This window comes from Doryrhamphus excisus, linkage group LG19 (genome assembly GCF_037039965.1).
Source record: "Doryrhamphus excisus strain RoL-2023G ecotype Guam linkage group LG19, RoL_Dexc_Guam_v1.1, whole genome shotgun sequence".
In the NCBI taxonomy this organism is placed as follows: domain Eukaryota; kingdom Metazoa; phylum Chordata; class Actinopteri; order Syngnathiformes; family Syngnathidae; genus Doryrhamphus; species Doryrhamphus excisus.
In genome coordinates, this window is record NC_136375.1 from 5,604,705 (window position 1) to 5,622,520 (window position 17,816).

At 38.6% G+C, this 17,816-nt stretch overlaps 1 protein-coding gene across 2 annotated transcripts in view; it reads right to left on the reverse strand.

The window, feature by feature from the left end:
• Positions 1 to 17,816, reverse strand: part of LOC131107501 (protein FAM163B) — a 33,694-nt gene that overhangs the window by 5,818 nt on the left and 10,060 nt on the right. For both annotated transcript variants that reach the window (XR_013630388.1, XM_078799081.1), the window contains one exon: positions 1,073 to 1,188. Coding sequence is in view for 1 of the 2 variants with exons in the window: in XM_078799081.1 (XP_078655207.1) it covers positions 1,073 to 1,165 (93 nt within the window). In the remaining variant the exon portion in view is untranslated. The remainder of the gene's footprint in view (positions 1 to 1,072; positions 1,189 to 17,816) is intronic.

Sequence of the window (17,816 nt, forward strand, 5' to 3'; positions counted from 1 at the left end):
CACTTCTCAGAACAATGTGACAAGTACAAAAGCTCATTTTCTATTCTAGTGGGTCACTGCATTCAGCCCCGTGCTGTAATGTCCTCTTATGTCATGCTGCAGTACTGGACGCTACCAGCAGAGGTGCTGTCGAGTCTGCCAAAGGTGTGTCCAAAGGTTTTGCCAAAGAGGGCCACATAGTCAAAAATGAAAAGATGCAATGTTGCTAATGACTGCACAGCGGTCGAGTGGTTAGCACGCAGACCTCACAGCTAGGAGACCAGGGTTCAATTCCACCCTCGGCCATCTCTGTGTGGAGTTTGCATGTTCTCCCCGTGCATGGGTTTTCTCCGGGTACTCCGGTTTCCTCCCACATTCCAAAAACATGCTAGGTTAATTGGCGACTCCAAATTGTCCATCGGTATGAATGTGAGTGTGAATGGTTGTTTGTCTATATGTGTCCTGTCTCGCCCGAAGATAGCTGGGATAGGCTCCAGCACCCCCCACGACCCTCGTGAGGAAAAAGCGGTAGAAAATGAATGAACGAATGAATTTATTCATTAATTTTATAATTAATAAAAAATGCACCTTTATTTCTTGTTTACAATACAACTTTTTACCTTTTATATTTTGACTTTATTCTCATAAAATTACAGCGTTTTTTTTTTCATTTCTGTTGTAGCTTTTTATTTTTTATTTTAGTTTTGGGCCCTGGGCTGCACTTTGAATATAAACATATCAAATATCAAATTTGACCTGCACTGTATTAACCATCTTGGTGTTTGATATGGAAAAGCTATTGATCTCTTTCTTTAGTATTCTTGTTTTCAACTTAGACCTGGACTAGCTCAGTCCACACGGGTCAAATATTTAAAAAAAACACAAAAAAACAATAGATTTCTTGCTTTGAGGTGCAAAAATTGCTGTCAAAATAGTGACATGTACCTTGGTATCAATTCCCATAAGTCAATTATGACACGAAATGGTTACGCAAAATCCAGTATATTCATTAGCTGATGCCCCGCCCACTTTTGCACAACCCTGTGAATCAAAGCGCCCGCTCCTGTGCTGAGGTGCCGAGTGTGTGGCTCACCTGCAGCCTGCAGTAGCAAAGTACTGCGATGATAAGGAGCAATATAACCGTAGCGAGGATTCCACCAGTGATGACCACTGTCCCGGCTGTCATTCGAAAGGCTCTCCATCAACTGCCTGCACCCAAGAGAGAGGAAAACAAACATATTAATAATAATATTAATAATAATTAGAATAAGAACAAGTACAGTAGCCGCTTGTTCTCACTAGGGTGGCGGGTGACATGTAACTTCAGCAGCTTTATACAAAACAAGTGCCGCAAGGCATGCTGGGACGCTGGATGCACTCGAACTGACGCTGCGAGAAGCCGTTGGATGAGCTATGTTCTTTTTTGATTAGGTTGATACAGTTATCAGACTACCAATCACAGGGCACATATAGACAAACAACCATTCACACTCACATTCATACCTATGGACAATTTGGAGTCGCTAATTAACCTAGCATGTTTTTGGAATGTGGGAGGAAACCGGAGTACCCGGAGAAAACCCACGTGGAATACTCGATGCTGCTGCTGCTGATGATGATGTTATTCAACACTTTTTAAATTGTTAAACAATTACAACAATGACACGTGTTGTCAAAACATCTTCCTGCTGGAAAATGTTGAGTGCTGCTAGATCTTTTTTACCCTCTGTAGTCAGCACCATCAAAACCACGGCATGAAGGCGGGACGGAGAATAGAGATGAATCAGAGATGGATGTCACATGACCACACAAAGGAAGCTGCCGGGAGGAAGTGACACCAAAATACCAACGATGGTCAGCATCCAGCTAAAAAGCTGCAAAGTTTTCTTGTACTTCGATTTACCGCAAAAGACGTTGACTCGATACTTGAAGGTAATATCGTGCAAGCAGGCAACAAAGGAGTACACGGACATTGCATGCTCACTTAAAATTCCCGCATGTTGAAAACACATGAAAGCAGCTTTCTGGCATGAGACTGCACGGCTCAGACAACAAACGTAATGCGCCCAGCACGCTAACACGACACAGCTGCTCCCCTGCAGGCTGCACTACAGCTGGATTCTAATCCAATCTGCAGCCACAAGCAAATCAATAGGAGGAAACGGCTTTTAGCTTCTTTAAGACGGGCTGCTTTATGTCTGAGCTTTGTGCCTATGCTATATGGCACAAGTTTATTTTTTTTTAATAAAACATGTAATTCAACATTCAAGGATGCTGATGTGCAACTCAAAACACGGCCCGGTAATGACTGAACTGATCAATGTTTCCAAGCATAAGCTGGCTTTTTTGGTATAATGTGTAATATTTTATCCAGAAAATTAAGGTTGTAATGGATGGCTTACATTGGAATGAGTTCCCCAAAACTTGCTAGCCACTATGATAATAAATATATTGATTTTATTTTGGACTATGTAGTCCAAAGTGCAGCCATTTGTGGCCAGCAGAGAGAAAAAATCAGCAGTAATTTTACAAGAAAGTCAAAACATAGAGAAAAAAAGGTTGTAATCTAACTAAAAAGTAATATTATGCAGAAAAATAACATTACTTTAGTAGCATATTGTTTTTAAAATTATTTTTAAATCATAAAAATCATAATATCATGAGGAACGGGCTGCACGGCAACCGAGTGGTTAGCGCACAGGCTGCACAGCCAGGAGATCTGAGTTCGATTCCACCCTCGGCCATCTCTGTGTGGAGTTTGCATGTTCTCCTCGTGCATGCATGGGTTTTCTCCGGTTTCCTCCCACATTCCAAAAACATGCTAGGTTAATTGGCCAGTCCAAATTGTCCATAGGTATGAATGTGAGTGTGAATGGTTGTTTGTCTATATGTGCTCTGTGATTGGTAGTCTGATAACTGTATCAACCTAATAAAAATACATTTTATTTGGATTTATATCGGAATGAAGACAAAACGAAGGGTCTTTATTGAATTTATCACAATTAAAATAAGCTTGAGCGATATTTTACAAGTGAATGAGCTTCAAAAGCTAACATGCTAATGATACTAGCCACCATGCTAATGAATACTGTAGTCTGATAACTGTATCAACCTAATAAAACACATTTTATTTGGATTTATATAGGACATGAAGACAAAACGGAGGGCCTTTATTGAAATAATCACTATAAAAATAAGCTTGAGCGATATTTTACAAGTGAATGAGCTCCAAGAACTAACATGCTAATGATACTAGCCACCATGCTAATGAATACAGTAGTCTGTTAACTGTATCAACCTAATCAAAATACATTTTATTTGGATTATATAGGACATGAAGACAAAACGGAGGGTCTTTATTGAATTTATCACAATTAAAATAAGCTTGAGTGATATTTTACAAGTGAATGAGCTCCAAAAGCTAACATGTTAATCATACTAGCCACCATGCTAATGAATACAGTAGTCTGATAACTGTATAAACCTAATAAAAATACATTTTATTTGGATTTATATAGGACATGAAGACAAAACAGAGGGCCTTTATTTAATTTACCATAATCAAAATAAGCTTGAGCGATATTTTACAAGTGAATGAGCTACAAAAACTAACATGCTAATGATACTAGCCAGATGCTAATGAATACAATAGTCTGATAACAGTATCAACCTTATCAAAATACATTTTATTTGGATTATTTCAGACATAAAGACAAAATGGCGTAACTAACTACCATTTACTTAGCAGCGATGTTGCTTTGCAAGCTGAACAGACTGTATTGTATATACGCTATGCATTATGTGTTTTCGATGGAGGTATGGAGTTGTTTGTCCTGTGCAATGATGCTCATCCTTAACCTTTGCCCCTTCTCTAATTGGAGCACACACAATCCCTCAACCTACACACACACACACACACACACACAGAAGCTCAGAGCATACGTCTCCTGAGGCCTTCCTTTAACTTGATCAGTGTTACAGCCTGGCGTTAATGATCCACACACACACACACACACACAGTGAGGAACCAGCAGTGCTCAGCTGTTGTGTGGTGCTCGTGGTGTTTGTGTGCCACCAGTGACACCAGGTTACGGGCGCAGGCAGCACTTCCTCGTACGCGACTAACATGCTGAGACAACAAGGCGGGGAATGAATGCGGCACGCTTTGATGGAACATGGCAGAGATCACAGCAAGGTCTTGCTGGGAATAACAGTCGCTGACAAGCGCTGGCGAGGCAAGGCGGTGAACAACAAGGCCGCCGCGCTTACGAGTGTACGCTGTCAACGTGGCACATAGCGCGGCGCCGTTTTAAAAGACAAAACTGTCTGACAGTAGCCGGTTTTGGGATATTCTTCCATCTTGGATTTCTTATATTAGAAGTACAAAACATTCATTCATTTTCTACCGCTTTTCCTCACAAGGGGTGCTGGAGCCTATCCCAGCTGTCTTCGGGAGAGAGGCGGGGTACACCCTGGACTGGTGGCCAGCCAATCACAGGGCACATATAGACAAACAACCATTCACACTCACATTCATATCTATGGACAATTTGGAGTCGCCAATGGAGAAAACCATGCATGGGGAGTACATGCAAACTCCACACAGAGATGGCCGAGGGTGGAATTGAATCCTGGTCTCCTAGCTGTGAGGTCTGCACGCTAACCACTCGACCACCATACCGCTAGTTAATAAATTCAATAAATAATTAATTATTTCATTCACACTCACATTCATACCTTTGGACAATTTGGAGTCGCCATTAACCTTGCATGTTTTTGGAATGTGGGAGGAAATCGGACATTAATTGGGACAAAAGTAATTTCTAGCCGCTGTATGCTGGATGATGACATCGCAAGCCTCAAACTCACCACACCCTAAAAATGTTTTTCAAAGCTCCACCCTGGTGAGACATTTTTTAGGCACGTTTTGCCAAAAAAACACATCAATATTTAGTAGATCCTCCTTCTTATCAGAAAAAAATGCTCTCCTATAGCTTCCAATGAGGGTCTGGATTCTGGTTGAAGGTATTTTGGACCATTCCTCTTTCCAAAACATCTCCAGTTGAGTCAGGTTTGATGGTTTCCAAGCATGGACAGCCCGCTTTAAATCACACCACAGATTTTCAAGAGATGCCCATTCCACAACGTTGTACTTGTTCCTCTGCATGAATGACTTAGTAGAATTGGAGCAGTGATTAGGGTCATTGTCTTGGTGGAAGTATCCAGCCAACTGATTCTTGAAGACTGTTGGCAACAATCTGCTCATACTGACTGGAATCCATGTCAACTTCAACTGGAAGATGATTTCCAGTACCTGCACTGGCCACACAGCCCCCCAGCATGATGGAACCACCACCAAATGTTACTGTGGGTAGTGTTTGTCTTGTTCTTCATCCACCATGCATACCCCCCCCCCCCATTTTGGTATGTCCATATATCTCTATTTGACTTTCATCAGCACCTTATTCCAAAATGAAGCTGGTTTGTGATCAGCCAAATGTGATCAGAAAAGGCTTCTTCCCCATGACTTTCCCAGAATAGCTGAATAGTTGAAGGATCCACAGTGACACCATCTGCACCAAGATCATGTTGGAGGTCTTTGGAGCTGGTCTGTGGGTTGACTTTGACTGTTCTCACCATCCTTGGCCTCTGCTTATCCGGGATCTTTCTTGGCCTGCCACTCTGGGCTTTAACTAGAACTGTGCCTGTCTTCCATTTCCTCACTATGTTCCTCAGAGTGGAACCTACACAGCTGAAATCTGTAAGCTAGCTTTTGTATCCTTCCCCTAGACCAGGGGTCTCAAACTCAATTTACCTGGGGGCCACCGGAGCTTGTTTCTGGGTGAAGCCGGGCCGCATCAGGTTTTCAAAAAAAACCCCAAAACGCATTTATTAAAAACTGGAAAAAAAATCAATAAAAAAAACATCTTCAATGCTTTTACTGCTATACCCTACACTTTTTCAGTACTTTGGTTCCGGTTTTTCCACACCAAAATATCTGATAAAACATTCCACTGTTCACAAATATCTTTATTTGTATTTTATTTATATCTATATTTTTCTATACACAAAATAAGATAAAAAAATTAATAAACAAATCAAGAATAAAGACAATAAATCAATCAATCAGTAATAAATAAGTAAAATAATAATAAAACAGTAAATAAGAAAAACATAAGAAACCACATACTACAGTTGGTAGAGAAATGATTTTTTCAGATTCAAATGTACAGTATTAACAGTTATTTAACCTTTAACGTGAACATTAATGAAACTTAATAATTGTACCCAATCAGCAAGTTAGCATCGTACTCAGTTCCATCTGGGAGCAGCGTCGTAACTTTAACAACATGTTTGATGAGATGCTTTATCTTGACGTGTATTTTCCGTTTTATTCCAAATCATTTCCTGCATTTTATTTGTCACCAGCGTCATAAGCCTTTAGCTTCATTGCTAGTCCAAAGCAAAACAGGGCGGAGTAACAGGGTAGGGCAACAGTATGGGCGGGGCAAAATCATGTTAATTGTGTCCGGTGTGCACACAGCTTTAAGCTGTCATTTCAACATTAAACTTTGGTATCAAGATGGGGGCCTCAAACTAGCGTCTCGCGGGCCGCATTTGGCCCGTGGGCCGCGAGTTTGAGACCCCTGCCCTAGACCATGATGTTGAACAATCTTTGCTTTAAGGTCATGTGACAGTTGTTTTGAAGATGTAATTTGCCATTGGCCACCTTAAATACCCTTTCTCATGGTTGGCTTCACTTGTGTATGATGCTCCTTTCCACTTTCTCATGCTATCTAAATCATTATTAGAGTTAAACAGTCACATTTGGGTAGCACTGGTACAGCATGTCTCACATCTCATCAATGCAGAACAGAAAGAAAGCAGCAAAGAGCTGCAATAACACAGCAACCTTTCCGTCACTAATGACCTTTCTCTTTGCAATCATATGAAAATAATTGCTGCACTGTAATTACATCTCGCTGCCTACGCCGTGCAAACAGCAAGAAAGAGTCAGTAATGTCCTCCTGTTACTTAAACTCAGGAGGACATAAAAGGCAAATATTGGATTTGAAATACATATGGGAAGCATGTATGGACAGTATTACATGATGGCATATGAAGAGGTGCTTGGAAATATTTTCACACAAGATCATATTCAATTTTTTGTACCTATTTTCATCAAGTCAGTCCTTGGTTCCAACTCAAATGTAAATATAAAGTATTAAATATATATATTTTGTATATATAAAAATATTTATATTATATATATATATATTTTAAATATATTCAATATATATATTATATTTATATTAAATATAAATATTATATTAAATACACTAAATATTATATATTTAATATATATAAATATAGTTAAATAATATATATATATATTTTAAAGGCAGCATTTTTACATAACTTCACCATTTTAAATGCTGTTGTGGAGTAAGTCAACTGCCAGACAGAAGCAAGAAGTAACTGGATATATTACTTTATTGTCATTTATACAGTGGATACTAACGTTTCTTAAATGCGAGCCGCCTCTCAGATTATTTTTTATTTTGGATTGTGACCTAAAGGTGGGTTCCAAGCTGCTAATTATTAATGGCAGACATAGCCAGGACGGCTATGTGGGGCTATTGTCAGTGTGACGATGGCTGAAGACCAGAATGGATGTAAATAACATTAGCAGCGCGGTCGCTAGTGATCGGAAAATATTTATATATTCAACTCATCAATAAAACATAGGTACATTTGATTCATATTATTTGTTATGTGTTGTGTAAAAATATGACAGGAACAACATGAAATGAAAATCACTAGATGAATACAGAGCTACCATCCACCAGTACAAGCCTGGATTTTTTTTTCAGAGAGCAACATAGCAAAGTATACAAAGTAGTACTCTAGAAGTTCATCAAATCTCATCTTTATGTATTTGGAAGCAAATATGAGGTGAAAGAAAAAGATAAAAACATTTTCTACTGGAGCCTATCCCAGCTGTCTACAGGCGAGAGGCGGGGTACACCCTGGACTGGTGGCCAGCCAATCACAGGGCACATATAGACAAACAACCATTCACACTCACATTCATACCTATGGACAATTTGGAGTCACCAATTAACCTAGCATGTTTTTGGAATGTGGGAGGAAACCGGAATACCCGGAGAAAACCCACGCATGCACGGGGAGAACACGCAAACTCCACACAGAGATGGCCGAGGGTGGAATTGAACCCTGGTCTCCTAGCTGTGAGGTCTGCGCGCTGCAGCCTTTGAACAAAATAACGGGAAATATTTCCCCAAAATATCCATTTATGTAGTTATCGTTTTAGCAGTGTATCAAAGTGTTTACCACTGTATCTGTGATTAAGTGTGATTAATTAACAATGGACAAAATGCAGTTAATCACAAATTAAAATTGGAGAAAATCATAGAAAATCTGTTAACAATCTAAAGCATCATCAGTAGAGTAAAACGAACCCATGTCCCAGCGGTCTAAATGCAGCTCACGTTCCCGATTAGGGGGTGAACTCCAGGCTCTTCGGGCTCTGTGATTGGCCAGTCACACACAGCTCAGCCGTGCCTCATTCATGCGCGGTAATCATAAACTTCTGATCAATCCATGTCAATTTCAGACTTTTAATAATGTACAAATGTTAGCCCTACACATTTCCAGTTAAAAACATGCCCACTTCCGGTTTATGCCCCGCCCACTCCCAGTACAGACACAGATACACGTAATTTGGATGGGTGAACAGATACAGACACGTATAGTGGTGTACTCACTCATCCATAGTGAAGAGCTGACATTGTAGGGTGATGTCGCTACAAAGGTGTACCCCAAGGGTCAATACTGGAGCTAAAACTGTTTCCCTTATATATAAATTATATCTGTAATGTCACAAAAGACCTAAAACTGGTATTATTTATGGATGACAGTACCGCATTCTGGGGCTGCACGGTGTGGTTAGCAGGCAGACCTCACAGCTAGGAGACCCGAGTTCGATTCCACTCTCAGCCATCTCTGTGTGGAATTTGCATGTTCTCCCCGTGCATGCGTGGGTTTTCTCCGGGTACTCCGGTTTCCTCCCACATTCCAAAAACATGCTAGGTTAATTGGCCACTCCAAATTGTCCATAGGTATGAATGTGAGTGTGAATGGTTGTTTGTCTATATGTGCCCTGTGATTGGCTGGCCACCAGTCCAGGGTGTACCCCGCCTCTCACCCAAAGACAGCTGGGGTAGGCTCCAGCACCCCCGCAATCCTCATGAGGATAAGCGGTAGAAAATGAATGAATGAGTACCGCATTCTGTTCTGAAGATAGCACACAAGAACTAGCATAAGGAACTATAACTACATAGCTATAACTAAAATAGTTATAGTTGGTAATACTGAAAAAATACTTTTGTGCAAATACAAATAAATATTGACATGGTGTTGACAAAGTGAATGAAAGTAAGTTTCTAGGCGTTATAACAGATGACAAACTGAGCTGGAATTTAAAATATGTAACATCAAGTGACAAGAAACATTTTTATCATCAATCAGGCAAAATTTTAATCCGAACCAAAAACCACTCCATACTCTATATTGTTCTCCAGTCTTTCTTATCTAACCTATTGTGCGGAACTATGGGGAAATATCCACAAAAACAGACTTCATTCACTCAGTTAGGATCATACACACGGGCGCTTATAGAGAACATATGCCATTCCTAAAATCACAACAAAAATTTGCTGATCTGGTAAACTTTCAAACAGCTAAAATTATGCATAAGGCAAAGGTTGCGGGGGTGCTGGAGCCTATCCCAGCTGTCTTTGGGCGAGAGGCGGGGGTCCACCCTGGACTGGTGGCCAGCCAATCACAGGGCACATATAGACAAACAACCATTCACACTAAGGCAAAAAAAAAAACAAGCTACCCAGAAACATAATATGATTGTTCTCAGCAAGAGAGGAGAAATATGATCTCAGGAAAGAATTTGACTTTGCAGCAATTTGTCCCTGCAGATTTAAAAAACTTGTGTTTTTAGTCAGAAGAGCAAACAGGAAGTAACAATCTATGAGTGTCCTGACTGCGTTTATTTTCTGTAAGCTGGCTTTTGCACTCGTATGACAGTGGAAGTGTGTTTGGACCAGCTGGCAGTGACAGCTGCAGTGTCGAAAAAGTCTCTCAGGTTCCCAGCAACACCGTCTATACCTTGTTGACGAGTCAGCAAAATAAAAGCATGACGCATATTCTACTTCTGCACAAGAACTGTCAAATGTGACATCTTCTATGTGCGATGGACGGGCGTTCTGACACACAGCAGTACCGCTTAGCAGTCACGCTAAACATGTGGGCCAGATGTACGGGGCTTTGTCACGCCGCTTCCATGCTTCCACGATGGTCACGTAGATACGAGGAAGTCAGCACACGCTGCTCTTCTCGCTGCTGCTATCTTTGACTTCTGCTACCAGTCGCACAATGTGATATCTCCTCAGCGTGACCTTAACCGGAGCAGATATGAAATGAGTGGAGGTCACCAGGTCTGCTTTGTTCGAGCGGCTCATCTCTTTGCTGAGATTTATCATGCTACGTAAAACAGGACATTTGTGCAAAATAGAACCTTCACAATTCATCCTGCCTGACTTTTTATTTATTCTACTTCCTTCAAAACTATTCTAAATATGGGTTGAACATTAATAGAGCCCTCTAAACATGAAATAACACCCCTATAGTCACCTTAACAGCCCTATGTTCTATAGTTAGAGCATCAAAAACCTGTTTTGACCTTCTAAATATGGGTTTAACATTAATAGAGCCCTCTAAACATGAAATAACACCCCTATAGTCACCTTAACAGCCCTATGTTCTATAGTTAGAGCATCAAAAACCTGTTTTGAACTTCTAAATATGGGTTTAACATTAATAGAGCCCTCTAAATATGAAATAACAACCCTATAGTCACCTTAACAGCCCTATGTTTTTGGTCTTGGGATTTTTCATTGTTAGTTGGTGATAAGTGAATTTCTGCGTAGTAGGATTCCTTATTTATGAAATGGATATTTCTATAATTAGAGCATCGAAAACCTGTTTTGACCTTCTAAATATGGGTTTGACATTAATAGAGCCCTCTAAACATGATATAACACCCCTATAGTCACCTTAACAGCCCTATGTTCTATAGTTAGAGCATCAGAAACCTGTTTTGACCTTCTAAATATGGGTTTAACATTACTAGAGCCCTCTAAATATGAAATAACAACCCTATAGTCACCTTAACAGCCCTATGTTTTTGGTCTTGGGATTTTTCACTGTTAACTGGTGATAAGTGAATTTCTGCATAGTAGGATTCCTTATTTATGAAATGAATATTTCTATAATTAAAGCATCGAAAACCTGTTTTGACCTTCTAAATATGGATTTGACATTAATAGAGCCCTCTAAACATGATATAACACCCCTATAGTCACCTTAACAGCCCTATGTTCTATAGTTAGAGCATCAGAAACCTGTTTTGACCTTCTAAATATGGGTTTAACATTACTAGAGCCCTCTAAATATGAAATAACAACCCTATAGTCACCTTAACAGCCCTATGTTTTTGGTCTTGGGATTTTTTACTGTTAATTGGTGATAAGTGAATTTCTGCATAGTAGGATTCCTTATTTATGAATTGAATATTTCTATAATTAGAGCATAAAAACCTGTTTTGACCTTCTAAATATGGGTTTGACATTAATAGAGCCCTCCAAACATGAAATAACACCCCTATAGTCACCTTAACAGCCCTATGTTCTATAGTTAGCGCATCAAAAACCTGTTTTGAACTTCTAAATATGGGTTTAACATTAATAGAGCCCTCTAAATATGAAATAACAACCCTATAGTCACCTTAACAGCCCTATGTTTTTGGTCTTGGGATTTTTCATTGTTAATTGGTGATAAGTGAATTTCTGCGTAGTAGGATTCCTTATTTATGAAATGGATATTTCTATAATTAGAGCATCGAAAACCTGTTTTGACCTTCTAAATATGGGTTTGACATTAATAGAGCCCTCTAAACATGATATAACACCCCTATAGTCACTTTAACAGCCCTATGTTCTATAGTTAGAGCATCAGAAACCTGTTTTGACCTTCTAAATATGGGTTTAACATTACTAGAGCCCTTTAAATATGAAATAACAACCCTATAGTCACCTTAACAGCCCTATGTTCTATAGTTAGAGCATCAAAAACCTGTTTTGAACTTCTAAATATGGGTTTAACATTAATAGAGCCCTCTAAATATGAAATAACAACCCTATAGTCACCTTAACAGCCCTATGTTTTTGGTCTTGGGATTTTTTACTGTTAATTGGTGATAAGTGAATTTCTGCATAGTAGGATTCCTTATTTATGAATTGAATATTTCTATAATTAGAGCATCAAAAACCCGTTTTGACCTTCTAAATATGGGTTTGACATTAATAGAGCCCTCTAAACATGATATAACACCCCTATAGTCACCTTAACAGCCCTATGTTCTATAGTTAGAGCATCAGAAACCTGTTTTGACCTTCTAAATATGGGTTTAACATTACTAGAGCCCTCTAAATATGAAATAACAACCCTATAGTCACCTTAACAGCCCTATGTTTTTGGTCTTGGGATTTTTCACTGTTAACTGGTGATAAGTGAATTTCTGCATAGTAGGATTCCTTATTTATGAAATGAATATTTCTATAATTAAAGCATCGAAAACCTGTTTTGACCTTCTAAATATGGATTTGACATTAATAGAGCCCTCTAAACATGATATAACACCCCTATAGTCACCTTAACAGCCCTATGTTCTATAGTTAGAGCATCAGAAACCTGTTTTGACCTTCTAAATATGGGTTTAACATTACTAGAGCCCTCTAAATATGAAATAACAACCCTATAGTCACCTTAACAGCCCTATGTTTTTGGTCTTGGGATTTTTTACTGTTAATTGGTGATAAGTGAATTTCTGCATAGTAGGATTCCTTATTTATGAATTGAATATTTCTATAATTAGAGCATAAAAACCTGTTTTGACCTTCTAAATATGGGTTTGACATTAATAGAGCCCTCCAAACATGAAATAACACCCCTATAGTCACCTTAACAGCCCTATGTTCTATAGTTAGCGCATCAAAAACCTGTTTTGAACTTCTAAATATGGGTTTAACATTAATAGAGCCCTCTAAATATGAAATAACAACCCTATAGTCACCTTAACAGCCCTATGTTTTTGGTCTTGGGATTTTTCATTGTTAATTGGTGATAAGTGAATTTCTGCGTAGTAGGATTCCTTATTTATGAAATGGATATTTCTATAATTAGAGCATCGAAAACCTGTTTTGACCTTCTAAATATGGGTTTGACATTAATAGAGCCCTCTAAACATGATATAACACCCCTATAGTCACTTTAACAGCCCTATGTTCTATAGTTAGAGCATCAGAAACCTGTTTTGACCTTCTAAATATGGGTTTAACATTACTAGAGCCCTTTAAATATGAAATAACAACCCTATAGTCACCTTAACAGCCCTATGTTCTATAGTTAGAGCATCAAAAACCTGTTTTGAACTTCTAAATATGGGTTTAACATTAATAGAGCCCTCTAAATATGAAATAACAACCCTATAGTCACCTTAACAGCCCTATGTTTTTGGTCTTGGGATTTTTTACTGTTAATTGGTGATAAGTGAATTTCTGCATAGTAGGATTCCTTATTTATGAATTGAATATTTCTATAATTAGAGCATCAAAAACCCGTTTTGACCTTCTAAATATGGGTTTGACATTAATAGAGCCCTCTAAACATGATATAACACCCCTATAGTTACCTTAACAGCCCTATGTTTTTGGATTAGGCTGTCAAAAATACATTCAATGAACATTTTTATTTTTATTATTATTATTATTATTATTACTGAAGTATTTTAAGTGTAAATCAATACTTTGCAGCAGACCACACCTCTCGTTTTCACCGGAAAACTCCTGTATTTTGCCCTTTGTTCCTGTTATACACACTGTATTATACACACACACACATATATATATATATATATGTATATATATATGTATATATGTATATATATATATATATGTATATATATATATATGTATATATATATAATATTTATATATATTCACAATATATTCATATATATATACATATATCATATATATTTAAATTCAATATAGATACACACACATATACTATGTATATATGTATATATATATATATATATTTTACAACCTAAATATATATATATAGATAATGACTTAAACGTGTAATCAAACATTACAAATAAATGCTAAAATCAATGACGTTAATAAAAGTAGAACAAAATATGAATAAATACATTCAATTCAATTCAATTAATTCAATAACTAAAATTACTTATTTTTAAAACAAAAAAAGTCCTAAATAAAAGTGGAAAATACGGGTCCCATGGTTGAGACCATTTAAGAAGCCCTCATTTAAACCTAAAAAACATGAAAATATGGTGGGGGCGCAGTCAAGTGGTCAGTCCCCAATCGGGTGAGTTTGATTTAGAAGAACTCGAGAGAACCTCAAAACCTCAAACTATTAAACTAAACGTGTTCCCTCCATCATAGCATTATCAAATGGGTGAGGGGTGGGGGGTGGGGGGGTGCAATAGTGACGAAAATGACGAAATGAGAAGATGTATGTAAGCGTCCGGCATCAACATATACACTTGAAGGAAAGGTAGAAAAATGTTACTATGGTGACGGGGATATTGCAGACTGACAGAATGAACTCGCCATCGCCTTTTCCGCTGTTTCTGGAGTGGGCGGTTTGCACTCCACAAACTTGGGAGACAGTTTTTGCACTTGTTCATGGAAGGCATGGAAATAAAGCAATCCTAACACGTCTTTTAGCCATCGATTCAGTATGGATAGCAAGTCAGTATGGATACAGTCATCCCTCGCAGCATTGCCTTTCAAAAATGAATTCATTGAATTTCTGGTTGAACATATCCTATTATAAAAATAAAAATAAAAATAAAAATAAAAATAAAAATAAAAATAAAAATAAAAATAAAAATAAAAATAAAAATAAAAATAAAAATAAAAATAAAAATAAAAATAAAAATGTTCAAGCATAGAAATGGCGTGAAGTAGTATTTATTACAACATGTAAACAGGCACAATAATAAGATTGATTCCTTTATCCTCATTAGGGTCGTGGAGATATGCTGGAGCCTATCCCAGCTGACTTCAGATGACACATGGGGTGCAACCTGGACTGGTCACCAACCAATAATAATAGCACAGCTACTGTTTACTCCATTACCTTTAACAAGCTTATAGTTGGCCCTTCCTGTTGCCCACACATCTGCCCGCCCGCTACTAAGGTCCCCTGGGGAACACATTTACTGTGCCACTGCTCAAGAAGGAGTTTTACTTATTTTGTCATTACAACACATTGTTGAGAAAATAGCCTAATATGTTTTATTTTCTCAGATTATATCAAATACGTTGAGTAATATTAGCGTAAAGATGACAACAGAGGTGGATTTTTATGTCAAGGGGACTCTAACAATGTAAAAAAAAGTATTTAGAAGATCATAAGCAGGTTTTCTAAGCCAAAACTACAAAAATATTACATTTTTTAATATTGAATTCTACTTTACAGAAATTCAATTCCAATTTGGAACCAATTAAACGAATAAATGTGATGGGTATTTAACTTTGATATCAAACTGGTGAAGAATGATACACTAAGAGCAGCTAACCAAGCATCGCCGTGGCAACAACAGAGATGCTTAATAGAAGCCATGTATTGTGTTGAAAGGTTCCCCCCAGATTCTTTTATTCTGACAACTATGAAATGAGCCTAGGAGTCTCAAGAACAGTTTACAATGATATTCCAACTGGAATAGATACAAAGCATGGCAATGCCAGCTCTGGAAAGAGCGAGTTCTGGTTAGTGGAATCCAATCAATCTCCCAAGATATTGTATAGTATATACACAAATACAATACCAGGAAATTCTACATTTCAAGTACACTGCTGAGGGGGACCTAAAGGGGACCTAAAGGGGACCTACAATGCTTTTTCCACTTTTCCAAATGTAGTGAGTGTAATTTAATGTTGTATTCTCGAGTTAAACCATGCCAAAGTTCCAGATAATGAGATTTGTGCATTTGGAAGTGAGCCCTGAAAGAAGTTTGGGATTAACCAATCCAATGAACGCCTCTCATTGCCTTTAAATGCGCGGGGCCCACCGGACTGGGCCTCAGAGGCCTTGTAGGACACGTCATCTGTTCCTGACAGTTACATTAAACACAGCAGCAGGCTAATCCAGGCATCTCGCTTGTGATCCACCTGGATTCCTTATCGGCATCACCAAATAAGAGAACCTTTAATGGTAGAACCTTGGTAGAGCCCGGCCCTGGTATCGTACCTTCAGCTGCCATCAGGTTGAGTTCCCATTATGCGTAGATGGGACAATTAATACAAAAATCTACATTCTGGTTCAGATGCTTCCATTAAATAGTGGATGCTGGTTGAATTGAAATGTGCCTGACACTCTTTTGAGTTCATACACAGTAAGTTAAGGGTTTCCAAACAGTAGCTCATGAGCTGCCAGTAGCTCCTAAGCACTTTTCATGGAACTCCCCAAAGGCTTTAGTCATTTATTATCAACTCCCTTAGCCATTAAATTAGAAATTTTGGTTCAGCAGTAGTCCAGAGCGCTTGGGAGTGCGCAATCCCATTGTTGCGGGGGTGCCTGGAATACATTTAAAAAGACCATTTTGGAAATCCAACAAAATAAAGCTGGAATAGGTGCAGATTCTGGAAGATCTACAAAAGCTTTCAATGTGGGTTATTGTGTGTAGTTGCTCTATAAGAGTCCACATCTCAATACTAAGGGTCCAAAATGAGCATAATAGGTCATCTTTAAATTTCCTCCTAGTAAGTGTACATTTATTTTTTAAATAATTTCAATATTACATGAGTATGATGTGAGTTCACATTTTGATATTCTTATTATTATTCTAATTTTTTTTCTTTTTCACCAATAGACACAAATGGTGTTCTGTGGAAAGGAAACGACCAAATATTGTTCCTGGAAATAACATAACAGTCCAATTACTCCCACTACTTCCTGTATCCACCACCTCCTCTAACGGGCGCCTCCCCCAATCACTCAGCGAGATGAGGTCATTGCGTTGACCTCGGCTAGGGGGTTGGCTTTGGGGTGTGCCGTGTATGAAGGGTGGAGCTGCAATGGGGGGCGGGGCATAGTAAAATGCTGGTGAGTGTTTGACATAATCATGGAGGACAACCCCCCACTCCCCCTCCCACTCTTTATCATGAAGGCCCCTCCCTGTGGTGCACTGAAAGGTGTTTCAAGCTGCGAGCACTCAAGTGGACGTGGAATTGCATCGACTCCCAGCTGTTCTACATCCTCTTTCTCCTTATTTTTCTCCTTATTCTCTTTTTCTCCTCTTTTTTCATATCTCCTCATCCTCAGCCTTCAACGCTGCATCCCTCCCCTGCTCGTTAATGGCCGAGGGTCTCATGTTGGAACATCAAAACACACAGTCACGCTCCATACATGGTGGGGGTGGGGGGGTCCTTTGTGTGTGTGTGAGGTATGACTGATCTCCCAGGGGGCCGAGGTTATTCAGAGGGTCATATTAGGGTGTCGCCATGGGAACCCAAGCCCCGCCCTGTCTCCCATTGTGGTGGAGACACAACAAATGTTCGTTTCTTTTTTACACACAACAAACTGATGACACTGTAGTACATTACTATGCTTTATATACACATTTTTATTTCATTCATTTGTAATAATAC